The sequence below is a fragment of the Gopherus evgoodei genome, chromosome 15, assembly GCF_007399415.2.
Source record: "Gopherus evgoodei ecotype Sinaloan lineage chromosome 15, rGopEvg1_v1.p, whole genome shotgun sequence".
NCBI classification, from domain to species: Eukaryota; Metazoa; Chordata; order Testudines; family Testudinidae; genus Gopherus; species Gopherus evgoodei.
This window is the reverse complement of record NC_044336.1, coordinates 8,683,545-8,708,833: the sequence shown is the minus strand read 5'-3', so window position 1 is coordinate 8,708,833 and position 25,289 is coordinate 8,683,545. Positions and strand designations below refer to the sequence as shown.

The 25,289-nt window shown below is 39.6% G+C and overlaps 1 protein-coding gene across 2 annotated transcripts in view; it reads left to right on the top strand.

The window, feature by feature from the left end:
* The first annotated feature begins 235 nt into the window (after positions 1–235).
* The window catches only part of LOC115635506 (protoheme IX farnesyltransferase, mitochondrial), a 159,894-nt gene continuing 134,840 nt past the window's right edge, over positions 236–25,289 (top strand). Inside the window, exons 1-5 of one of the 2 annotated variants that reach the window (XM_030534387.1) lie at positions 273–347; positions 968–1,078; positions 3,613–3,737; positions 5,450–5,774; positions 18,479–18,603. In XM_030534387.1, coding sequence (XP_030390247.1) covers positions 3,654–3,737; positions 5,450–5,774; positions 18,479–18,603 — 534 coding nt within the window. In that variant the 5' untranslated portion in view covers positions 273–347; positions 968–1,078; positions 3,613–3,653. Of the gene's footprint in view, positions 348–967; positions 1,079–3,612; positions 3,738–5,449; positions 5,775–18,478; positions 18,604–25,289 lie in introns of both variants that reach the window. The other variant, XM_030534385.1, reaches the window with a different exon arrangement.

Sequence of the window (25,289 nt, the reverse complement as noted above, 5' to 3'; positions counted from 1 at the left end):
GGGCGCCCCCGTCCCAGCCCCGCTCCCCAACACCAGGGCGCCCCCGTCCCTGCGTCCCGTCCCAGCCCAGCCCCGCTCCCCCGCCCCAGGGCGCCCCCTCCTGGAGCCCTAACATCCCATACCAGCTGGGCGACCAACGGCCCAGCCCCTCCGTACCAGGCAGCAGCAGCAGCCCCGTCACCAACTGACCCATATTCCCCGCCCCGGAAGCACTGACCCGGAAGCAGTTTGGCGGTCGAACCGGGCAAGATGGCGCCGCCCAGGCGGTGAGAGGAGAAGGAAGCGGGAGGTGCCGCTACGGGCTATGAGCGCGGCCCGGCGCTGCGGCCCACCCCGGGCTCTCACAGGTACCCACTGGGGGCAGCACCCTCTCCCTGCGTGGCTCAGCATCCTTCACCCAAGGCAGGGGCGGGGAGCACTCGGGGAGGGCAGGGGCTGCGGGTGGGCCAGGGAGCGAGCCGGGCTGTCCCGGTCCCGCCCCCGCCCGGCCGAGAGAGGTTCTGTGTGTGTGTGTGGAGGGTCGCCGGAGCCCTGCGCCCCCGGCGGGGGAGGGGGAGACTCGCAGCTGCCCGATCTCTTGTCAGGGGGGCGACGGCTGCCCCCGTCTGAGGAGAGCCCCCTCCCATTGCCGGGGTCTGAGGGACCTTTCACCCCTTAAGCGTCTCCCCTTCCCCGCTATGTGTGTGTCTGGGCTGCGCTTGGGAGCCCTGGGGCGGGAGGATGCCCCGGCCAGGGAAGTGCCTTGAGGGCAGTGGATTAGAACAGCGTCTGAAAAGGGTGGAGCCTGTGTGTGTGTGTGTGTCATATTGGTGCTATCTGGACTGGGTGCAAGGACTTTCTCTAGTTCTGCTACAGTAGGACTCAAAGCTTCCCTTCTTTAATGAACATCTGTCCCCGTTGAAAAGGGGGGCCTGGGCCATGAATTCCTACAGAGTCTGATCTTTCACTAAATCAATACAATTCTCAGGGTGGCAGAGAAAATCTTCCAGATGTGGTTGGAGGTGGTTTCCTTTGGCTGAGTCTGCAGACAGACAGCTCCTCTGATCCCATTGCTGCTTTAAGCAGCAGCATGACATTAGTAAGTTTCACTGCTGTTATTAGCAAATCTGTAGGCAACAGCAGGATTGTCAAGAATCCTGTCAGTTTCAGGTTGACCTAACAAACCACTGTTTTCTCTTTTTCTAAATCTTCCTCGAGTTCTGCTTTTACACCTACAGAAAATATTGGACTGATTGAGGAGCAGGTGGACAAAGCTGATTTATTTGTTTTAAAAAAGTCAAAACAATATTGAAACCCTGAATAACATGTTGTTGTTTATCACACAGTAACTACTTGTATGTTTTATCTTTTCCCCTTCTGTTTATCCTTTTGTCTTTTACATCTTGATCCTGCAAATACATATGTGTTTAATGTATGGAGGTGAGTCCCACTGAGACTGCTCACCTGTGTAAAGTTATTCAGTTATATAAATGTTTGCAGGATCAGGGGGTTGGATTATAAATGTTTTGGGAGAGGGATTCTGTTTATATAGGATTAGTACACTGAGATGTCAGTCATGACTGAGGATTTTGAGCATTACTGCAGTACAAATAATAGAGAATACATAAACAGAGACTTTCTCTGAGAAGAGTGTTTGCGTATAGATTGTGCTATTGATCTGGGATTCTCAAACTTCATTGAACTGCAATGCCCTTCTGACAACAAAAATTACTACATGATCCCAGGAGAGGGGACTGAAGCCTGAGTCTGCCTGAGCTCCACTGCTTCAGGTGGGGATGGGGGGGCAAAGCTAAAGCCCATGCCCCACTGTCCTGGGCAAGGATGCCAAAGCTGAAGCCCAAGGGCTTCAGCCCCAGACAGGGAGCCTTTAATCTGAGCCTTGCTACCTAGGACTGAAGCCCTCAGGGTTCGGTTTTGGCCCTTGGCGGTGGGGCTCAAGCTTCTGCTCTGGCCCTGGGCCCCAGCAAGTCTAAACCAGCCCTGGTGACCCCATTAAAATGGGGTCCTGACCCAGTTTGAGTACTGCTGCTATAGATTAACTCTACCACCTCAGCCTCCTAAAATAACTCCAGCCTATTTAGTGATATATGTATGGTTGAATTAAAATGATTCTGAGGCTGTGTTTACATTACCTCCACCCCCGACACTCTGAGGATCGATGCATCAGAGTCAATTTAGCGGGTCTAGTGAAGACCCACCAGATTGACTGCAGATCAGTTTCCAGTCAACCCCACTACTCTACCCCAAACGAGAAGAGTAAGGTAAGTCAACAGGAGAATGTCTCCCATCAACCCAGCATAGTGTGGACCCCACAGTAAGTCGACCTAAGCTACGTTTTTCATGTAGCTGGAGTTGCGTAGCTTAGGCTGATTACCCCGGTAGTGTAGACATAGCCTGAGGCAAAAGAAAAAAAATCCTTGCCCGTATTAGTTGGGGTACAATGAACAGTTTTAGCAACACATTATACAGAAACATTATTTAGCAAGTAGTTGTACCCTTATTATAGATTATGGCCTTGAGTGGGAATGTTGAGTCCTTCACTCAGGAATAGTTATTGATATGGCAAAGATATTCACTAACGAGGCATAGTCCAGAAAAGGTGAATTTAGTTAAAACAAACAAGGCTTTGTCAACCTAATTGCCATATGCAGTGGTTAAAACTGGTACAACAGAACATTCTTGATGATAATTCAGATAAAGTACACCTATCTCCATCCTTTTTTCTTTCTTGATCTCATGCAGTGACATGCTGTTGTGGTATTTGGCTTAAAAGTTGGAAATAAGTATTTAAATCCTCCAACTCTCAGTCTTTCTCCCTGTCCAGAAGAGCAAACAAGCTTTCTCTGGCATTTTTGAATAACACTTGTACAATTTTTTTTTGCCATGAAAACCTAGAAACTACTTGAGTGTTCCTTTAAAAAAGCATCCTCATTATGTATAGCAAGTCACTGGCAAGTTATAAAAATGGTTATGTAGTTCTTTTCTCAGTAACTTGCACAACAGTATGATGAATTCCTGTTAAAGAAATCATGAGGTTGTATATTCGCCAGAACCTACAATTCTAGTTATTGGTCCATAGACTTGTCATATGTAGTTTTGGATGTGTAAAACACACACATCAGATTTATAAATATTGTTAAAGCTGAATTCTCCCTTTTTATGGTGGTTTTAGATGGCACACTTGACTAGCTCAGGTTTTTAAGATCAGTTATAAAGATATGCACTAGGCTGGCATAAAATTCCTCTTAATGTGACTGTTTAACTCTAGTGCTATTTTTATGTGAAGTACTTGCTCTAAGCAAATGTTCCAGCTTGTTGCTGATGTGTTTCTTGGTAAATACATTTATAGCATATGGAGGTGGGAATAGGGGAAAAAGTTATATGACTAACTCTGAGAGGGGGCTGGAAAGTAAAATATTCAGCTCCTCTATCTAGTCTGCAAACATCCTGTAGGTTCCCTCACCATCTATACCAGCTAAGTAGTGCTTGTGCTTAGCCCTTCTAGAGAGTGCTGCATGGTGCTGAGGACAGTAAGCATTGCCAGTGGGTTTGCTTCTAATTCTTACTGTGAAGAAACAATTGAGATCCAAACATTCTCTCTTTTCTGTGTAGGATTATTTGTCTGGCACCTTCCGAAACCAGCAGTACGGCAAATGCCATGCAAGTTTATGCACTGTTGTGGAGTAGTCAATAAAAGATGGATTACATTTCAGCACCTTAACTTCCTCAAACGAATGGTAAGTCAAGAGAGTGTCTTATTCCCTGTTGACTATTTTTTGTTTTGCCTTATGCTACATAGGAAATTAAAATGTTTACCAATTACAAGTGGTATATGGCACTCATTTTCTGGAGTAGTGTGTTTTCCTTTTAAAATATTCATCCTGAAATGTAAACATATTGATCTAATTCTGCCAAAGTTTTTGTGGGCAAAGTATAAAGTCAGGCTTGCTTCTTAAATTTTTATATTTGGAATATAGTGAACCTGCAAAAGGAGAGGCAGAATTTGTGCTTTAAGTCCTAATTCATTGAGAGAAGTCCTGAATAGATTAAGATAATAGGTTAATTTTTTCTGTGCTATGTAAATAGACAGTGCATTAGCTGTTTATACTGCAAAGCTATTACGGTCACAGACAGCTCAAGGAAATCCCTCTCCTCTTCACAGAACAGATGCATAATGGATAATAGTGGTGTAAAATTCTCCTCACTGTCCCTTTTCATGTGCTGCAACCCATCTCTAGTGCTAGGATGATAGTTCAGTCTTTGTCTATTATGTGGTGTGTCTGCCGTGATTGACATGAAAGGACCAGATACTTTCAGTGTTGATGGTATTTTTGGATATCCGTCCAATAGGAACCAGAGTGAGGTCATAACTCATTCCAGATGTGGCTTACCAAACTGTCAGACTTTTTGTTGCTAGTGACTTGGGCTGCATTCAGATTATTCATTCAGAGGTGAAAAGCTCCCTACCAACCCCAGAAAGCCCCTCTAGTAACCTCTGTTACTCAGTTGTACAAGTATTGCACCACAGATTGTTAAAACCTACACCTTGTTTGTGTATTTGGCTTGGTATATATTAAATGGAACATTTTAAACAAGAATGGGAGGTTGGAAAAGCTAAGTGCTTTTTTGTTTACCTGAAACTTTTTAGAGGAGCTTTAAATGCAGCAAAAAAAACACAATATAAAACTTAATTGCAGCTCAGCCTCTTTGTTGTCAGTGGGAGAAATGAAGCATCATGTGCAATAACACCCTTCTAATCTTTGTCTTCCTATATTTTTTCTTTCAAATATTCTATAAAGGTATAGATAAACTAGGTAAGGGAAACTAAACTGAAATTAGGAATTGATGATGGAAAACTAAGTTGAGGGAGATAATTTCAAGTGGATAAGGGATCATCTTTTAGAGATCTTTCTTTGGCTATTGAACCAGTTGACTGTATCTTAAAAGACTGTAAGACACCTAACACTTCTAATAATTGGAGATTAATTGCACATTAAATTATATATACACATACCCATACAATACGTGTCCACAACATGCTTTAAAGTGGAGCAAATGTTTGTAGAACAAACAGTAGTACCCAACAGATTAGAACAAGAAGTAGTAAAGAATAATATTTCCATTGAAACAAGGGAAAATTTATTTAGACATGAAGTAATTCCCTCAATTTAAACTAACATTATTTATGCAGCAATGAATTGGAAAGTTGCTTTTGTTGTATCTTGCGCAATTGCAGACACCCCTTTGTAAATGAAGTGAGCACTTGAAATGCAGGCTAACTTTGCAATATTAGCACCATGAAATTCTCTTTTTTAATCATAAAAGAAATATAGTAATAAAATGTAATAGTACTATTTATTTCTATTGTCATTAGCAAGCTATTGATAGGAAAAGCTTTTTAACTCTTCTGTTAAAAATATCTCAAATTAGTATATATTTTTCTGTTCAGTATGTAACACAGTACAACAAAGATCTGAGTCAGCAAGCAAAACCAAAGTCAGATCCAGTTGCACCTCCTTTCCTTGAGAAAAAACATTTGGGTCAAGAAAAAACAGTTATACGTGAGATCAGACCAGTTTCACCTCTCCACCCACCTTCGTCTGAGACTTTGAACAGAAATGAGTTCAAAGCAGTAAATTCAGCTGCAGTTGTAGAAGACTTGGCAACAGCTGTAGGAGCAGAATCTAAAGAAGAAAAACAATGGAAAGAAATGAAGCTACAACTGGATGATTTACCAGGAATTTTGGCACGTTTGTCCAAAATCAAACTTACAGGTACTATTGGCAACTTTTCAGTTTCATGCAGATTCTCTGATTCAGGGTTCTCAATCTTATTCATAGTATGGTCCACATTTTAAACAAAGACTGGTCTTATGGACTCCTTCCTTCCCAATTGTTATCCCACAGATCACTGCAATCACTTAATATACCTGTGTCATTTTTAGTTTCTTTTTAATCACATTTTGCTGCTAGAAATAACGAGCCAGCACCATGTGATGAACTAGCTGTCCATAGACCACAAGCAAATGTTCTGTGGGCTACTAGGAGTTCTCAGACCACAGTTTGAGATACAATTGGAACAGAAACTCTCGAACTGTGGTCTGCAAGTAGTCCACTGAGCACTTGCTTGTGGTCTACGGACAGCAAGTTTAGATTAAACTTAAATCTATCACTAGAAGAAGGCAAAATAAATTCTAGTGATGGTATCTTTTTGTAATCAATATTTTCTGTATGGTCTATTTCCGTTTTTATCTCATTGATATGAACCATTCTGTATTTTAGGAGAAACACTTGTTAGGCTATGGTGGAATTTTACAATGATTATATTAAATATTTAAAATCCTATCTCTTCAAGCCTTGTCAATATTATTGTTTCTGATCTCCTTGTCTTTAAGTTTAGCAGTGGTTCTCGTCAATTTCATGTTAAAAGCATTGAGGTAGTAATGGAGATAAATTCCATAACTTGTCTGGCAAAGTGTTTAAGTGGCATAAACTTAGTTACCTAAAATAAAATGTTATTTCAAAAGTCAGCAAAACTCTACTCTTTTAGTTCTCCAAACCAGCAAAGGAAACAGCTTGTTAAATATGTTATAGTTATGTATCATTTATGTTATCCTGGACACACATTTTTGAATAGCAATATTTTATTATTCTAATAGTAATGTATAGCATTTATAAAACACTTTTCAAACATAGATCAAAGTGCTTTATCCTCTGTTTTATTCATGAGGAAACAGATGCTCAGAGTTAAGCAATTTGGCTAATGCCTCATGTCCAGTCTGTGGCAGAACCAAGAATACAAATCAGATCTCCTAACTACCAGTCTGGTGCCCTCTCCAGAGGATCACAGTATCTCTCTGGTGTTAGAACTGCACAATAGTACCATAACTGTTGTTATAGTTCAGGGGTCAGTAGCCTTTCAGAAGTGGTGTGCCGAGTCTTCATTTATTCACTCTAATTTTAAGGTTTCGCGTGCCAGTAATATACTTTAACATTTTTAGAAGGTCTTTCTCTGTAAGTCTATAATATATAACTAAACTATTGTTGTATGTAAAGTAAATAAGGTTTTTAAAATATTTAAAAAGCTCCATTTAAAATTAAATGCATACCCCCCAGCAGGGCTGGCTCCAGCTTTTTTGACACCCCAAGCGGAGAAGAGAGATTAAAAAAAATAAAATAAAATAAAGCCGCGATCAGCGGCACTTCAACAGCTGCTCTACCGCGCCGCTTCATTCTTTGGCGACAATTCGGCAGCCGATCCTTCCCTCTGAGAGGGACTAACGGACCCGCTGCCGAAGACCCGGATGTGCTGCCCCTTTTCATTGGCTGCTGCAAGCACCTGCTTCCTGCGCTGGTGCCTGGAGCCAGCCCTGACCCCCAGACCAGTGGCCAGGACCTGGGCAATGTGAGTGCCACTGAAAATCAGCTCACGTGCCACAGGTTGCCTACCCCTGTTATAGTTCATCAAATAAAAATTCCTAAGATGGTTTTACTTTTGTCCTACAGTATTTCATTTCTTAGCCCTTAATTTTCCACAAAAAAACCCTACTGAGTAGGTACAATGTACAGGTGATATGTAGGGGTTCTTCTCTTTAAAAAAGTTGATTTTTATTGTTTTCAACATCTGTTAGACACATGGATTTTACATCTGTGGAAACTAATTTTGAATGTATATCCCAACATTGCTTATCACTGCTTTGGAGATATCCCGAATAAGACTTGACAACACTCATCTGATCAGTAGTGCATAAGAATTCTCTTCACCTTGGACCTATTTTGAGGGTACTCCTCCAGTAGTGTATGATTGGGATTAATAAAACATGAGGATGGAAAAACGGTTCTTGGAGACTGATAGACATCTTTGTTGCCAGTTGTTGTTAGTGACTCCAGTCTTGTCAGCAATATAGCTTTGTAATTCTGTGTAGCAGCATCTAGCCAAGGATCTCAGAATTCTTTACAAACATTAAACCTCACAATGCTCCTGTTAAATGACTACACAGCCTATTTGCAGCCCTCAGTTGTGCTGCCCCTTTCTCTACGGTGGTTGCTTTATTTTCTCGCAGCTCATTAGTAGCAATAGTTCTATAATGCCTTCCATGCATGGATCTTTAAGCTCTGTATGGACAGCTAAGTTTCCTGTCATCTCTTCGGTGAGATTATTTTAAGTGGCTTCTCTTAGAAGCTTGGGGCCCTACACTAGTAATTGAAATTGAAGACAGTTAAAACTCTGAAATAGATCCAGAAACAAGTATCAGGACATTAAAATGGCAAGACTAAATGACATCATATAAAAATAAATAAATAAAGGGGTGAAGTGGGGTGTTATGATCTACGCAGAGACCGATTGTGACTGGTGCTTTCATGTGTTTTCTAAACTGAAGAGGGCTGGGTCAAGGCTGTTGATCAGGCTGTTTTTTGATTCTTGAGAATGTAAAGTATTCCAGGCCTGTTTTTATGTTACAGATGACATAGCACCTCTGTGGAACTGACCTATGAAGTTCTGATTAGTTTAATATCTTGCATACTTTTTCTGCGAAGTTTCTATTTCTACTTTTTGGAGTATAAAATAACAAAAACCAAACTTTGCATTAGACTAAAAGGGACCTTCCCCATGCCCTGTCTTCCCCTACTGCTGAAGTAAAGAGTGTTTGTATTAAGAACTGCAAATCACCTTTGAACGGAAATGAGTTTAGCTATTACTCTACCCTCCTGTTTCATGTGAACTTTAGCTTTGATGCTACTGTCATTAGGAACTATGCCTTCACGATGGGAAAAGATTCATGTTTATATATATATTAGTTTTTTGCCATGAAAAATGATCAGGGAGGGAGCTTTTAATTATTTGTAGTGTAATCTACCTTTTTGGTTTAGATTTCCTCCTTCCTTTTGTTGCTCATTCTCTGTTGGCTAATGTCTGAACAGCTGCATTTTACCATCCTGGCACTCTGCAAAGCTAATGCATCCATCTCCTACCTTTCTAAGCTACAAAAGAAAGTTACAGATGGCATTGTTTTCAGTTTTGTCCCCCAATTCGTAAGTAACTGAAAGGAGGAAAAAAAGACATGATAATAAGAGAAAACCATATAATGTGTAACACAAGCGCAACACTACATTTTAAGCTGAATCTCATCTTTTTAATTTTACCTCAAGTTTATATTTAATGAGTTTTAAGTCAGTGATTACAAATGGAAATTAACATGCATAGTGGTTACAAACATATTAAACAGGATCATGAACATTCAATTTTTAATTTTCATTTTTAGTGGTCTTCCCTCTCCCTCTCCCCGAATTAAAGGCACAGTGTGAGATATACTATTAGCTCACTATCATCTTATGTGAGTACAAGTTCTAACTGTGAAAGTGGCTGGTGTACTGGCAAAAGGATGTCCAAGCATGTTGCCCTTTTGATGGGGAAGACAGGCCAAATGTTTATAATGAAATTTAACAAACACCTGCAAAATGGATATGTAAATACTGGTGAATTTCACATATCACTGTTAATTCTCCAAACATTCTTGATGTTACCAATCTAGATTGTAAGCTCCTTGGGGCTTAGACTGTGCTCTTACTGCAGATCTGTACTATGTCTTGCAGAATGAGGACTTGATTCTTGATTGGTCCCTCATGGAGCTACCACAATACTAATAATACAGCCTCCTTTAGAGACACATCAATACCCACATACTTCAAACACAGTCATCTAATTTGCCTTCCTCATATGCTTTAAACCAGGGGTCACCAACCTTTCAGAAGCGGTGTGCCGAGTCTTCATTTATTCACTCTAATTTAAGGTTTCGCGTGCCAGTAATACATTTTAACATTTTTAGAAGATCTCTTTCTATAAGTCTATAATTTATAACTAAACTATTGTTGTATGTAAAGCAAATAAGGTTTTTAAAATGTTTAAGAAGCTTCATTTAAAATTAAATTAAAATGCAGAGCCCCCCGGACTGGTTGCCAGGACCCGGGCAGTGTGAGTGCTGCTGAAAATCAGCTTGCATGCTGCAGGTTGCCTACTCCTGCTTTAAACTTGGTATAGGGCAGATCCACAGCTAAAATTTTCATCTGTCTCTTTACAAACATATCCGTGAGTATGTCTGAAAGGTACTCCCCTAGGCAGAATCGCACACTGAGCTGATTATTGAGATAGCTTTCAAAATGTGTTCTAGGCACTGTAGAAAGTTACATTTCATGTCTCAGAGACTTAGTCTAATCTAGTCTGCAAAATGCACCTAGTCCCATGTCGATCTTGCTCACCCTGCCTCTTTCTTAAAAGAATGTCTGAAATAAAAGTTTGTAAAACTTATTTGGCACTTCAGAACTTGTTGCACTGGGGTGGCCCTTTGCATATTGGGCATTGGACTGCGAATTGGGAGACCTGGGTTCTGTCCCTGGTTCTGTAAGTAAACTAAAATTTTGCTCACAAGTACACCAGTGGAAAATTCCATTTGTTTCAATGGAGTTTGTTTTTATGAAGTTCCAGTTGTGTCTGAGAGCAGAATTTGGTCCTAACTGCTTTAAGGGAACAGTTTAGGAGCTTTAACAAAGAGAAGTCAGTTGGCAATGTTTAGATTTTGATGACCCTACATCTATTTTGTGTAATGTCTGCTAGAAAATATTTGTCATCTCTGTGATTCTTAAAACACATACCATTGTCTTATCAATGACACGCAGCATCATAACCGTAGCTTTTTAGCAAATTATTTTTATGCTGCAAGGAAGAGAAACAAATACAAATAAAGTGCTACTTCAGTTCCCTCTCCCCCAAAGTGTTTTACAAATGTTCAGTATATGTAGTATTAACCTAATCTGCTCTAGTTTGTAATATTGTATTTTAATTTCTGCATAACATTTGGTTCAAATTACTGTTCCAAAATAAAACATGCCTTAGGAGCTTGGTTTTCTTTTAACGTGCAAATTGTAATTTGCAATGAATCCTACTTATGCCTACTCCAAACAAATCTCAGTTTACAAAGAAAACACATTGGTCAGTCCTGCAGCATTAATGTTACTATTACGTTTAGCATTTCAGTGAATGAAGTGTGAGAATTTAGGGGGGAAGTTTCTTCTGATAGATAAGCTCTAAAGAAAACTTGTTTTCCTTAGGGATGTATTAACATTTATAGTAAGACAAGCAGATTGTTTCCCAAATTAAGGTAGAAATCTGTTCTTTTTACCCTTCCTCCTCCTCTCCCCTTCCCCCCAATAGTGCCTGGTGCTAAATCTGCAAGCTATATGTTTACAAAATTCAATATTATTTGGTGACTAAAACAAAAATAAAAAATTGGTTGGTCAGCTGAATTGTTTTGGACCTTATATATATTTTTTTTTCAACTATTTTTTTGGTGGAAGGTAAGTATAAAGTGACACTAAAAATGTAGTACTATAAATACAGATATCAAGGTTTATAGAGAGAGATCACATTAAAATGAAGTTGAAGGACAATGTAAAAATAATATAGGATTAGAGTTCCCTTGGGTATATTCTTATGTCTGAAACACCATAAGACGTCTCCTTTGTATCTTTCATTTCCTATGAGTGCACAATTTGTTTCTTATTTAATCTGAAATTGTCTGTAAACAAATGCCCTCTTCCAATTTCTAGTAAAGCTAGGTATATTTGTAGGACATAAAAATATGTCTACTTTGATATCCTATTGTAAGTTACAATTGAGAATTACTCTTGAAAGAGTCTTGCCAAGTCTAACCAATAAACCTTGAAAGGATCAGTTTCACCCATTATGCAGTGAAGTGTAGTTAATTTTGTCCCTAAAGCACTAAGCTAACAGGGGTCAGAAAACAAACATAGAGTCAATGACCTCATGCCCTTGCCTGAAGTGATATTAACGAAATGTACATCTTCTCTAGGTAGGAGGAAAATGAAGAGGAGATTATAAAATTCACTTCTGCCTCTGTAACAAAAGGAAAATAAACTTCCCACTCTGATGGGAAGATAGCCCTTTTGCTGTAACATGCTGCATTTGAAACTCTGTTCATGGGGCAGACAGCAAGAACTTTTCTTTGTGAGTTCTGAACACTGGACAAACATCTAAAAATATCCATTTCAGCTGGATAAATGAGGGAATGTACTACAGCCTTTTTTAATGAGATCCTGATAAGTCACAGTGAAATGACTGACTGAAATTAATCTGGAGAAATCAATGGAGACTTTAATTAGCACTCTGGCTGTACTGTATTAGAATTTCTTTGAGGTCAGTGTAATGGCAGTGTTACAGACTGTTTGCCAATCTGCTCCACCTTTCTCCTTCTGTAAATGAGTTGGTGTTGTGCTGTAATAAATGAATGTAAAGTGCTCTCTGTGATAAGTTTTAATTAAATTCTTGTCTAGAAGTGAAAGTGTGATTTATAATACCAAAAAAGGAATGTAATCACTCTTAGAAATGCAAACGCCACTGTTTCACCATTCCTTTCTGATTAAGTTAATAAAAAACAATTGAAAAACAATGAATTTCATTGAGATTCATATTTCCTGGTACTATATAAGGAGAGACATAGGGCAAAATTTTCAAACCCAGGTGCCTTACCTTAGGCCCCTAAATAAAAGCGGCCTGATTTTTCAGAGGGACTGAGTGTCTGTAGCTCCTGCTAGCAACCAGCTTTGAAAATTTTGGCCATAATCTCAGGGTTGGTAGTGCCAAATGTGTACCTTTTCTTTTCACTATCGTATAGCAGATTGTACGTGTTAAGTGCAGGAGTTCTCACATAGCCTCTCTCTTAGTCGTAGTGTGGACCACTTCTTATCTCATGGTCACATCCCTTCCCCATCTTGAAACCCATTCATGATCCCAACCCTGTGGCAGCACTGGCAGTTGGTGAATTTGTACATGCACATAATAGTAAAATTGAATTAGTTTCTTTTCTCTAAAATGAATCCCAAGGGTCTGCTGACTCCTGTGTTTGTTTTTGATGGCTTATCTTTTCCTGTTGGTGGCTATGGGCTTCTCTTCTCCAACCAAGATTGTAGTGACTTCTAGTGTAATGGCCAGCATTGTTGCTCCTTTTTGGAGCTCTGTCTGTAGGCATTCATTCTCTTCACCATATGACCCTCATGTTCAGAGGACCACCAGTAACTGGCAGACCATAGTTGAGACCTGGAAGGCAGGACCCCTGGGTTCTGCTCCTAGCTCTGCCTCTTCCTTGCTGTGTAACTTTATGTAAACTGCTTAACATTTCTGGGCCAAATTCAGCATGGGGAGCCACGAAGGTTTCCTAGGTGAGCCACCAGTGTTTGGGAAAATTTTAATGGATATGCCTGTTGGGTTTTTTTTTATCTAATTCAGAGACTGTTAAACTAGGCTTAAAAATCACCTGCATCTTATCTGTGGGTCTGCATTTTATGCTGCGGGGGCTGCTCTGTGCCCTCTCTTCCGGCAGGGGACTTTCAGCCCAGAGACTTCCTACTGGGGGAAACATTCATCAGGCAATCTCTAGGCCAGGGATCTCAAACTCAGATCACCACAAGGGCCACATGAGGACTAGTACATTGGCCTGAGTGCCGCAGCACTGAAACCTTTTCATACAATGATACAAAAATATAGTCAAAAATGAAAAAAAGAAGAGGTAATATAATATGCTATTAAAAGTCAATGTATTAACTTTTTAAAAACTGTAATGTGAAGAGGGGTTTTAATAAAATATAAACACTCAGTAATGCACCTCACTCAAAAGACAAAAACATGCATTTACTTCAGTTAAAGTCCCCCCTGCCCCCACTCCACCCCTTCCATGAGGCCCCACCCCTGCCCTGTCTCCTCCCACCCCTTCCCCACCTCCATTCCAACCCCTTTCCCAAAGTCTCTGCCTCAACTCCATCCCCTCCCTGCTCCTATTCCACCCCCTTCCCCTAATACCCGCCCAGCCCCATCTCTTCACCTCCTCCCCGAGTGCACAGCTGTTTGGTGGCTGGAAGCGCTGGGAGGTAGGCAGAGGAGCAGGAGTGTGGCGTGCTTGGGGGAGGGGAGGAGGGAGGCGAGCTTGGTTGCCGGTGGAGTTGGCGCCTATGGCAGACTGCTGGAAATAACTCTGTGGGCCATTTGAGACCCCTGCTATAGGCTGAAAGTCCCCTAAGGCCAAAGAGAAGCTCCCAGTGCCAGTGGCACCAGCACTAGCAGATAGGGGAAGGGGCTGAGGGAGAGAAGTCCAATTTATTTTGATAATGGAACAGTTTTGCTGAATGCTAAGCCTACATGTAGCAAACATTCGGCTGTTTGAATTTTCACATTTTATGATTGCTGCAGAAAGTCCACAGCCACAATGTGTATTTGTTTTCAAGTGTTAGTAAATGAAACTATGAGGCTAGGGTAAGTACAGAGACATTTAGAACCCAAACACCTGGTATTCGTAAATGAGAGCTGTGATTTTTTTTCCTTCAGAGACCAGAAGAATTAAAGCAGCAGCAGCAAAAAAAAAAAAAAAAAAAAAAAAAAAAAAAAAACGCCTAAAGAAGCAACTGTAGCTCAAGAAGCATCTTATGCAATAGCCATGCGAATTGCAAAATGCAAACAAGCGCAGGCCGGCGAGAATCTTTGACTTCTAGCAGAAATAGATGTATAGAATTATGATAGGGGAACAAACAGTCACAGCACTGAAAACCATTCCTTTGTCAATTAATACCATCTGTCAACTCAATTATTACTTTGCAGAAAACATCCAAGTTAAGAGGAGTCAGTATTTTGCACTGCAGCTTGATGAATCCAGACACAGCAAACATAGTTCAGCTTCTGTGTTATGAGTTTTGTCAAAGCAGGCACAGTAGCTGAAGAACTTGTAACAGGCCCACTCATCTCACTAAAATCTTAGGGCTTGTCCAAACATGCTAAAAATCTATATTTTCAAATTAATAGTTTTTAAAAACTGGATTACATCAGAATATATAATTAAACAAAGTGTGTGTAGTTGAATAAAGTCACAAAACAATTCACTCGTGTCCTAAACTCTTAATCCAGTGTCCTGAGTTGGTTTTTAAAAAAAAGAAAGGATGTATTTGGTTGTGGGAAGCTATCAACTTTTAAAATACCTGTTATAGAGCCATAATACTCAAAATTTTGCCAACCACAGCCCTAAAGTATATCTTCTCTCTGTGTAGGTACTTACTGATCTGGCTAAGTGAACTGCTGTTGGCTCAGTGCTTGGTGCAGTTCCAAGCACCTGTTTGAAGTCTCTCATAGAGGAGGCAGGATGACGGGGAGGCATGCAGGTCTCATCCTTGGCTTTCTGGTAGTCACCCTTGAGACGCATAATCTGCCTGCCCTGGTCACTGGTCTGTTTAATCCCCAGTGCTGCCATCTTGTCTGCTGTTTCTTAGTGGTGCTCTTAGTGGGGTCAAACGTCTTGCTTGCCTTGGTCCAGAGGTTTACCAGAATCTGACTGTGGTCCCATGACCAGGTAGCAGCGTACTTGGCAAAGAGCTGCTTCTTGTCACTGGCCATAGCTAACACAGGAGATGGTTCACTCTGTTTGCAGTTCAGTGGTCAGAAAAAAATGGAAGGGTTAAACACCGAGCAGCTGTACTTGAACTAGGGGTGGGCAGGCTGCTTCCATTTCCTGGGCGCTGATTAACTTATGGCAGAAAAGCTAAGGAACACTGACTGATGGGGTTGTGGGATAGCGCTGTCAGGCTCTCGGTACACGAGTCTGGGGACCTTGGCCTGAGCTGTGTCCACATGGCAGAGTGAGGCAGTTTCTGGGGCTTTGGCTCGAATCCGTCCCCCGCCCAGGTCCTGAGGGCTTACGGGCCTGAATAAGACAGATTTGTGTGTAGACAAAAGAGGGGTTTGGGATTGAGCCTGAGTCCAAGCCCAGGCTTGCAGTGCAATATAGACCTATCCTTAAGCTTCTCTTTGCTAAACTAAATAAATTGAAATTCTTAACTCTCTCACTGTACGGCAGGTTCTCTAGATCTTAAATCTTTCATAAAGCCTTTCCCTCTAACTTTTCAACATCCTTTTAAAAATGTGGATATCTAATCTGGATACAGTATTCCAGCAGTGGTCCCACAAATGTATTCTGAAGTAATATCTCACTGTTGCCAATGGACATTCCCTTGTTTTTGCATCCAACAATCACTTTAGCTCTTTTAGCAGCAGCCTGGCAGGGAGAGTTCATGTTCTTTTGGTCTCTACCATGACTCTTGAACCCTTTGCAAGCGTGTCTTTTGCTAGCAAGCCTCTTCTCTGGCATTGCATTTCCCCTTCATAGTGAGCAACATTACTTTGTAAATAATCTAGATATTTGTGGTCAGCGTAGGTTTTAGTGTGCTATTTGACTTTGCTACAGAGCATATTATTTGTGCAGTTAGAAAACTGCTGAGATAATGGTTCTTACAAGAACTACAATTTATGATAATTTTTTCTTCCCCTCTTATAAATTTTTTAAGTTCAGATAACAAGGTTCAAAGCCATAAGCAAGCTGTTCAATAATTGTGTTGGCTGATTTGTTGCAAGAAGAAAGAGACTTCTCTTTAGTACTGCTTTTCTCTTAAAGAAAGCTAGGTTTGTGTCATCCATTCTTTGGATGATTTTAATACTTGGATATGGGTTTCTTAGCTGTAGAGCAGTGCATGTAATATTCAATTCAAATTCCTGATCTGGAATGTGTTTGCCACATAAATCCACTCACATTCTAAGCCTTTGGATTTAACTGCTGACGGCTGCATCTTCTCCTGCCCCAAATTGGGCAGATCAGATAAATTAAGATGTATCAAATATACAGCAAAGATGCACACAGAGTTTAGTGACTATCTTCACCAGTCCTGGCTGACTGGATTTTCTTATGCTTCCTTGAGACGTTCAGGTTCTGCCTTGAAGTATTTTTTGTGATAGCATCATATCAGAGCTCTACTTTTCATTGCTCATGAGGTTACCAGCCATGTTTTTTGCATGTTGTGACAATCTTCACTCAGCTACTGAAACCTATGACCCATACATATACTTTGAGAGGTGGTTTGTCTAGTGACAAAGGCACTGGACAGAGAGTCAGGAGACATGGGCTCTGTTCCCAGTGCTGTCACTAACCTGCTGTATGAATTTGGGTAGATCAATTCATTTCTGTGACTGTTTTCCTTTCCACCTTCCTTTTTTCTTGTCTATTTCGATTGTGAAGCATGAATTTTTTCAGCATCTGTTTGTAGGACAATGAGACCATGTTCTTGGTTAGAGCCATGGGTGAATAAAAATTATTTTAAAAAAAGATTTTGTATTTAAATATAGTAATAAATTTAAAAAACAAATTAAATTAATTTTTTAAAACTGGATCCATATAAAATTTAATTTGAAGTTGACCACCTATGCTAAGGCCTAACGTATTATAATCTGTTAAAATCATTAAAATTAAATACAAAATATAATATTAAGTAGTACATATTTGCTGCCAAGTTTCAAAGAAAGTCAAACCACTGAACTGATGGCAGTCACTGGCTAAGCATCTGGAAGCAGAGTTTGTTGAAGGGCTAAACCAGCTTTTGACAGCAACAGCCTCTTCTGTAGGTGCAGAGAGAATATTATCTTCATTTCAGCTTGTTCAGTTAGTTCAGTTCAATGGCTAGTTTATCCAAAGTTAAGTTGTGAGCTGAAGAAGCAGGAAAGCTTGTTTTCCTTTTTCAATCTCTGAATGAAGCCTATATATGAGAGTTTGAGATCTACTAGTTCTAAAATTCTGAAAAGCATAGTGACTAGAAATAATCCGGGCAGTTCCCTAACTGCACCTAACACTTCCTTTAATAAATCAGTTGGTTTTAAATGGAAAATGTATTTTGATAAACTTTTTTCTTGTGTATCCAGAACATGTAAGGTAATTTTATTTAATAACAATAACTAATAAAACTGTTTTTCTGCATTTTAACTTAATTTGAATTTCCATCCAAACAGAGCTTGGTACCAATCACAAGTAAAAAATTAATCTACTAAATAATATTGTATATGGAGCTAGGGCATCCATTGCATCATTCATCATTTTCTAACATTATAAAAAATGTAAAAATTAAGAAGAATCTGAATAAATGTAAATTTAGCAAGCTAATACTTAAATGTGTGTAGATATGGGCATCCAACTGGTTAACAAAAAGAATTACCGCATTTAGTGCAAAGGCTATATTTACTTGCAAATCAACATGTCGTATTGTTTGCCAACCAATGAGACTCAACGTTTCTTTATGTAAATAAAAAAATACAAATGCAAAACACGGTTAAAATGAATGATTTTAAATCAAGGCTTCCTGCTTACTGATTTAAAGCATGATTAAGATAGGTTATTTGGATTGCTTTGACTTCAATAAGTCCATTCTGCCTGGAGCCTGTAAGCGCTACTGTGATGCAAATAATTAATGTAAGAAGTAAACCTATGGAATGTGGAGTTCTTACGTAGTTCTAAAAACCTGATCTGTAATGGTTACGTACATAAAGGAGAAATGACTTATTGTTGGAGTCATGCTAGTAAAACATGCTGTGTGCCTTTGTGTTGCAGCTCTGGTTGTGAGTACCGCATCTGCTGGGTTTGCTATGGCTCCAGTCCCTTTTGACCTAACTTGTTTCCTGCTTACCTCCATTGGAACTGGACTTGCTTCCTGTGCAGCCAACTCCATCAATCAGGTGAGCCCATCATCTTTTAGCTTGAACTGTAGAGTGATGTTGTCTTAGCTCCAGAAATATTTCCATGGACTCTAGGTGACTATGGTGATATGAGGGGAGCTGTGTATTCTGCATGAGTTATGAACACCTAGAAGTTGCACTGCAGAATTGTGTATATGTTTATGAATCGATAATCAAAAATATAGATCCCAAAAGTAGTTGGCATACCCAGAAGTGAGCTGACAAGATTTCCAAACCTCAAGGCAATATTGTTAGTGTTGGTAGTATAAAAAGTGCACCACTGAATGATGTGAGGTGGAATTGCGTAGTGGTTAGAGAGTGGGAATTGGGACTTCTGCGTTATGTCCTTAATTCTGCCAATCAAGTCATTTAAGCCCCAATCCTGCTTCTGTTGAAGTCAGTGGGAGTTTTGCTATTTTCTTCAGTGGACTCAGGATTGGGTAACCTGTAGAACCTATGTTTGTCAGTTTCCTCATCTGTAAAATAGAAAACTGTTTTGAGATCTTCAGATGAAAGCGCTTACACAGCACATAAGAATTCTTATTAAAACCATACTTTTATACGAAGTACATTTCTCTCTTACAGTGTACATAACTTGTACAAAATAAGTATAGATCTGAATAGGAAAGTTGTCTCTTAGGCTTGTTTAAGTGCCTGCAACTTCCTCAGTGTTGATACAATGCAATTTTGAAGATGTGCCACCAGCCTTCCTTTCTAATTTTTCTTTTATATCCCATACTTTTATAGTTTTGCCTATATTCAAAATTCAGTTTGTACCCTAAGAGAAACAGCTGATATAGACTGACAGCAGGTTTCATTTCCATTTTGAACTGAATGCTGTAGGGCTAAAAAGAGAATTGAAATTTTGTTTGGAGGCTGTTGCTTAATCTGCCTTTTTTAAGATTCTGATAAATGTTTTAGAAAATGGTTATGTATGCACCAGGGACTGATTTCACAGCTTTCAGCTTATAGATATTCCTTATTAATACATTTTGTCTCAAAAGTAGCCATTTTAGAAGCTATTTGCAAGCACTTGGAATAGCTGAGAATGGTAAGAATGCCATAGTATATTTTGGAGTCCAAAGCTCTGAGGGCAGCTACTTTTATTCAGGAAAGCAAGGGAATAAAAGTTTATTACAAAGGCAGAGAAATAGCTGTAATTCAGGATATTGTACAACAGTGGATTTTTTTTTTTTACTATAGTTTTTCCCTCCTCTTGTTGAACCTCATAAGGCTTGTGTGGAAAATATTTGGTAATGTGGCAAGCTAATGGTATTTTATGTAGGGGATGGTGGTAAGTCAAACCTATGCATGAAACTGAGATTTAACGTCTATGTTCTATAAAGGCACATTTGGTTGCTAGCATCATGGATTATTGGTTCAGATTGCAGCAGATGGGCGAGGACTGTTGGGAGAGTTGAGACTGGAGAGGGCAGCACTGAGACCAAGTTTGTCAGAGGAAGGACCTGGCGACTTCTGAGAAGGAGGTCTCAACCAAGATGTGTAATAAGACTTTACTGTGCTTGAGAGGGTAAACAGGGCACCTCTAGATGCCCACCAGCAAGTTCATAAGTTCTGATGTGTGTTTCTCTGGGGCAGAATTTACAGTAGGTCAAATATGATAATACCTGAGGCCATCTAAAAATTGTGGTCTCCATTACATTCCAGCATCCTCACTATATTGTTGATGGTGCAGGTAGTGATAGGTTAGGTTGCCAGACACTGTGTAATATAAGATCCTCGTTAAGCTGTTTATAACTTTGCCAGGCTTTAAGCATTTGGGCTGAAGATGTTCATGCTGGGCAACTGCTTCAGGCTAATTTTTTAGTATCTGCTCAAATGATCCAACTGTTTTTCATAATGAGGTATGGGGAAAAAATGTTGTTTTGCCCATGTTAAATTGTTGCACTTGTTGAGAAGCTCTAGTGCTTCCATTCTTTGGAGCAGGGAATTGAAATTTGGCAGGAGAGGGGGTGATGTCTATCTAAGATGTGCCTTTTGCTATCCTTATGAAAATCTGTCCACATCTGGCAAAGCTATGAGCCTCTAAAAAGCTACATTCACGCATGCTCAGCAGAGACAAAGAAGTATGGGGAGGCAGGTGAACAGGAAAGGTGCTGTGTCAGTGACAGGCTGGAGGGGCAGAAGGGGTCAGGCTTGAGTGGGGACAAGGACAGAGGGGTATGTAACCACTGGAGCACATTCCCGTGATAACTTGGAACAGAACCCAGGTTTCCTGAGTCTCAACATTCTTCTGGTCTCAGTCAATAGCTGTGAAATCCACTGGCAAAGTGAGTGTCTTATCCGCTAATGCTGATCCACATAGAGGATGACAACCTATGACTGTTATTGGTTATTCTGTTAGTTCAAATGGCAGCAGTCTGTGTGGTGGATCTAAAGGTTCTGACCCTGATAATGACAATGGGGTAGTCAATATGGCTCCACATGATGAAATTTCTGTCTCTTCTGTTTGCTTTTTTTGGAAAATACACATACAAACATACCTTGAAAAGTATGTAAAGGTAGCAAACTGTGTTGTGTGCCCCCATTTTCTTCTTCTAGATTGTGATAACTGATTTTAAATACTATATGGCTCTGCTTTGTTTTCCAGATCTCACTGGGGGGAGAATCTACTAGTGGGAATGTTCTGACTGAAAACTTGTAGTGATGTTGCTGCTGTTAAATTTCTGATCTTAGCTTATTTTCATTTTAGATCTATGATTAACATTTTGAATATTGTTCGATCCTGAGGTCAGTGTTAAGGTCTGGAAGTGCTGTAGAATCTGTCCTATCCCAGCCACCATTTCTGTGTGTACCACACCCTGTCCGTGCATCAGTCGCATTACCTGGCACTGAGCAGTGAGACAGTTCTTTATAGTCTCTCTTTTTCTTACCGTGGTACCTCTGGCCTTTATTTATATTTATTTATTTATTTAGGTGTGGGGGGCCTGTTTTCTGTTATTCCTAGTGCACAGAATTGACTGCTCTGGGGATGAATCAGGGTTATATAGTGGAGACTGTTGCCTGTACGACCCCCAGGCTTATTTGTAGCAGAAGTTGGAAAGTGTATAGTGAATGAGGCAGGGAAGGAAGAGGAAGGATAGTACTGTGGTTAAGGCAGTTGAATACTGCTCTGGAGTGCTGGATTTTATCCATGCTTCTGCCAGATTTCTTATATGATGCTGGACAAGCCACTTAAATCAAACTTTTCAGAGGAGGGCTCTAATTTTGTTCCTCATTTTTGGGTGCCTGACTTGAGACTGTGCTATATGATTTGCAGAAGTTCTGAGCCCATTTGGAAACTTATAATTCTGGCTTCAGAGGAGCTTTTCAATAGTGTGCAGTAAATAAAGCCGAGTTTAAAAATCGTGAGGTTTTTAAAAAAGTAATACATTTTAAGATTTTTATTTACCTTTGAGGGGTCACATTTTCAAACTTTTTTCGGCAACCATATGAGGGCTAGAAACCTTTTTTAACAATGAAAACTGAGATTCTCAAGTAATCACTTGACTCAAGTAGCTGGGGCTTTAAGAAAAACAACAAATAGTGCATGAGGTGTCAACACTGCAATTTCCATTATTTATAGATCTCGCTGAAGAAAGATATGTACTTATAAATTAGTTTTCCATCACAAGGGGTAAACTGTAACTGGATTTTCTGATGTAAGTAAAAATAATCAAATGTCTTCTATGACAATTCTGTTAAATTGATTGTGCTTTTTAGGTACAATAGAAAAAGCAGAGTGTAAAATGTTTCACGGGCCTGGAGAAACAGTATTAAAAATGTTATTGAGTTAAAAATATTTTTGAAAATATGGCTAAAATATCGTTGAGGTTGGGATAACATTGGGGAAAATATATAATGATTGATCTAGAAAGTCATCCTAAAAAGTGTGTGATTTGTTTGTCGAAAATGTCTGAGAAATATTTCATAATGTTTTCTGTTAGGCACCAGTTTTACAGAAACAGAATCTATCAAAGAATTGTGGAAAATGTTATCAGGAGAGTTGCTGGTCTGGGTAAATACTGTGAAAATGTGTATAGTTCTGTAGAATGTGCAGTGGTCTGAAGAAATGAGCATGGTGCCATGGACTATAAAATAGTGAACTGCTGCAGAAAGGTTCAGAATACGTAGTGGTCTCTTGTCCCTTACCAGTTGTTCTGCCTCTGCATCACTTTTCAATATCACAGTACTTCAGAGTTGTATGTCTCACCTAATCTAGCATCTTAGTGGCTTTCTAACCCAATGGTCCTTGTTCTCTTCCACATCATACAACGCTGCACTATATCTTTCACCCCTTCGGTAGTGTACTACAACATGTCACTACTTTTCACTCCCACCTGTCCAAACTGCTTTCTTCCACTCTGTTTGTTTGAGTGCCCCCTCTCTTTTCCGGTACTGGAATAATTTAGAATTATTGTCTTCAGGTGCTCTCCATGGATCACTTCAGAATGAAAGAACACCATGTTGTGCAATGTTTTTAATCATAATAATAGAAAAAAAATCTTAGCATAACTACCTGGGAACAGAGCATGACATTTCATTTCTAGTTTAAAGACATACAGCTTGTGCTTTGTAAGCCAACCGTGCAACCTCGAAAAACTTGCAGTTACAATACACAGAATAAGTGGTATTTGGAATCGGTATCTTAAACACTGCATTTTAAATTTAAATAAAACAAAAGCAATTATTTCTAATATATCACTTTCTATTATGCTTTTACATATTCAGAATGCTTTATCAACATTAATCTTCACCCCATGTCTATGCTATGCATAGATGTTATCCTACCTGTTACAGTTGGGGGAACTGAAATACTGAGAGGGGCAGTGGCTTCCCTGAGGTTACATAGTGTCCAGTTAAGTGGACACTATGTGATCCCACAGTATTCAACATGCTGATGTGAATGCTGAAGGTGTTTTCTCAAAACATTGTTCTGTAGAAACAAACAGAACAAAACAAATGGGGGTGGGGAGCACCTGGGAATCAGCAGAATGTTGGCTTATTGTCAGCTTAGGCTGGACTGAAACGTTCATTTATTTGTTCCCATATTTTACTAAGTTTATCACACTGTTACTTTTTTCTTTGCTGTTTTTAATTTAGCTGAGTATCTCACTTTTTGCTTTGTAGGCCTTTTTCTCTGATCTTCTTGTTAAAGCTGAAAGCAAGATTTTTAGTATTGGAGTCTCTCAGATTTATTCTATACAGAAAAATTGTCATTTGTGAGGCTTCTGAGATGTTAGTCTCTGATTTATGGTTGAGCAGATAAAACATGAAGACATGTTTACAACACAATACAAGGCATGAAAATGTTAAAAGAATCATATGCACATTTTATATGTCAAGTACATTCTTCTAAAGCTGTAGCATGGTTTAAAAGTAGGAAAGAGGGTTGTAAAGATGAAAGCAGGATGCTTTAAAATGACTTGAATTTAGTAACTGAAGGATCAAATGCTGTGGTTGGATTTTACTGATAGTACCTTGAAAAGGAAACAGGTGGAATTGAATATCTCAGCTAAAGTTATAAAGCAATTAGAAATAAAGCAGATTCTTTAACGCTGGGGAAAAGAACAAATCTAAGAGCAGTTAGCATTGCTAGCCCTTCAGGGTTTTGATCTGATGGGCGCTAGTATTTAGTAGCTGCAATGTTTATGCTTTTTAACAGCTGGCACATATAAAAGACTTTCTAATTTTTGTTCTTAATATAGCATCGACATCACTTGACAATAATGATCTTAAAGCGGAGGAAGGATAGTCTTGTGATTAAAGTAGTGGATTGGGACTCAGGATCTGGGTTCAGTTGTCAGCTCACACACGCCCTTATGTGACCTTGTATAAGTCACATAATCTGTCTCTATTTCAGCTCCCCATCTGTAAAATGGCCCTAGCTCACAGGGGTATTGTGAAGACAGGTTCGTCAATGTGTGTGAGGTGTTTGGATACTACAGTGATTAGTGCCATGTAGAAACCTAGATAGACTGTCCCTGTAAATTTGTTCTTTACTGTTTTTTCCATCACCAGAAGGAATTTGAGGTCTTCATGGTGTGTAATAGGTTGCACTTCTGTAATTCCTTGTCTTGAAGAGCATTCGAACCATTATACAAAGGCTAATGAATTAATCCTTACAAACTCCCTTAGAAACAGGAAAATATTATCCCTCTTTTACAGATGGGGAAACTGAGGCATGGCAAAGTTTTATATTACTCTGTTTCTCATACACATCACGCTTCCATTTCCTGTAGTAGGTGCCAAAACTCACTGTAGAAATCTGGTAGAGTCATCATTTTACAACTGTTCTTCTATTTCACTGATTAATCAGGAATGCCCATCATAGAGACTGGTAAGGAGACTCTCCAAAATAGTTAATACCAGAATGGTAGAAAAATATCAGCTGGCTTCATCCTATTCATGTACAGGAGCGCTGGAACAATTTGTAAAGTGGGAGTGCTGTGAACCATTGAACCAAATTGGAAGACCTGTATGTGATAAAAACCACTTGAAGCCAGGAGTTGCGGCTGCACTCCCAGCGCCAGCACCTATGTTCATGTATTTGTGTTTTTATATTCAACAATGGCAAACTGATTTTTGTAAAGTACTGGTAATTTTCTGCATCATGTTGTGACACATAAGGCCTCGTAACAAGATTCAGTACAATGTAAAAAGCATGAAACAAACAGTAAGCGTCA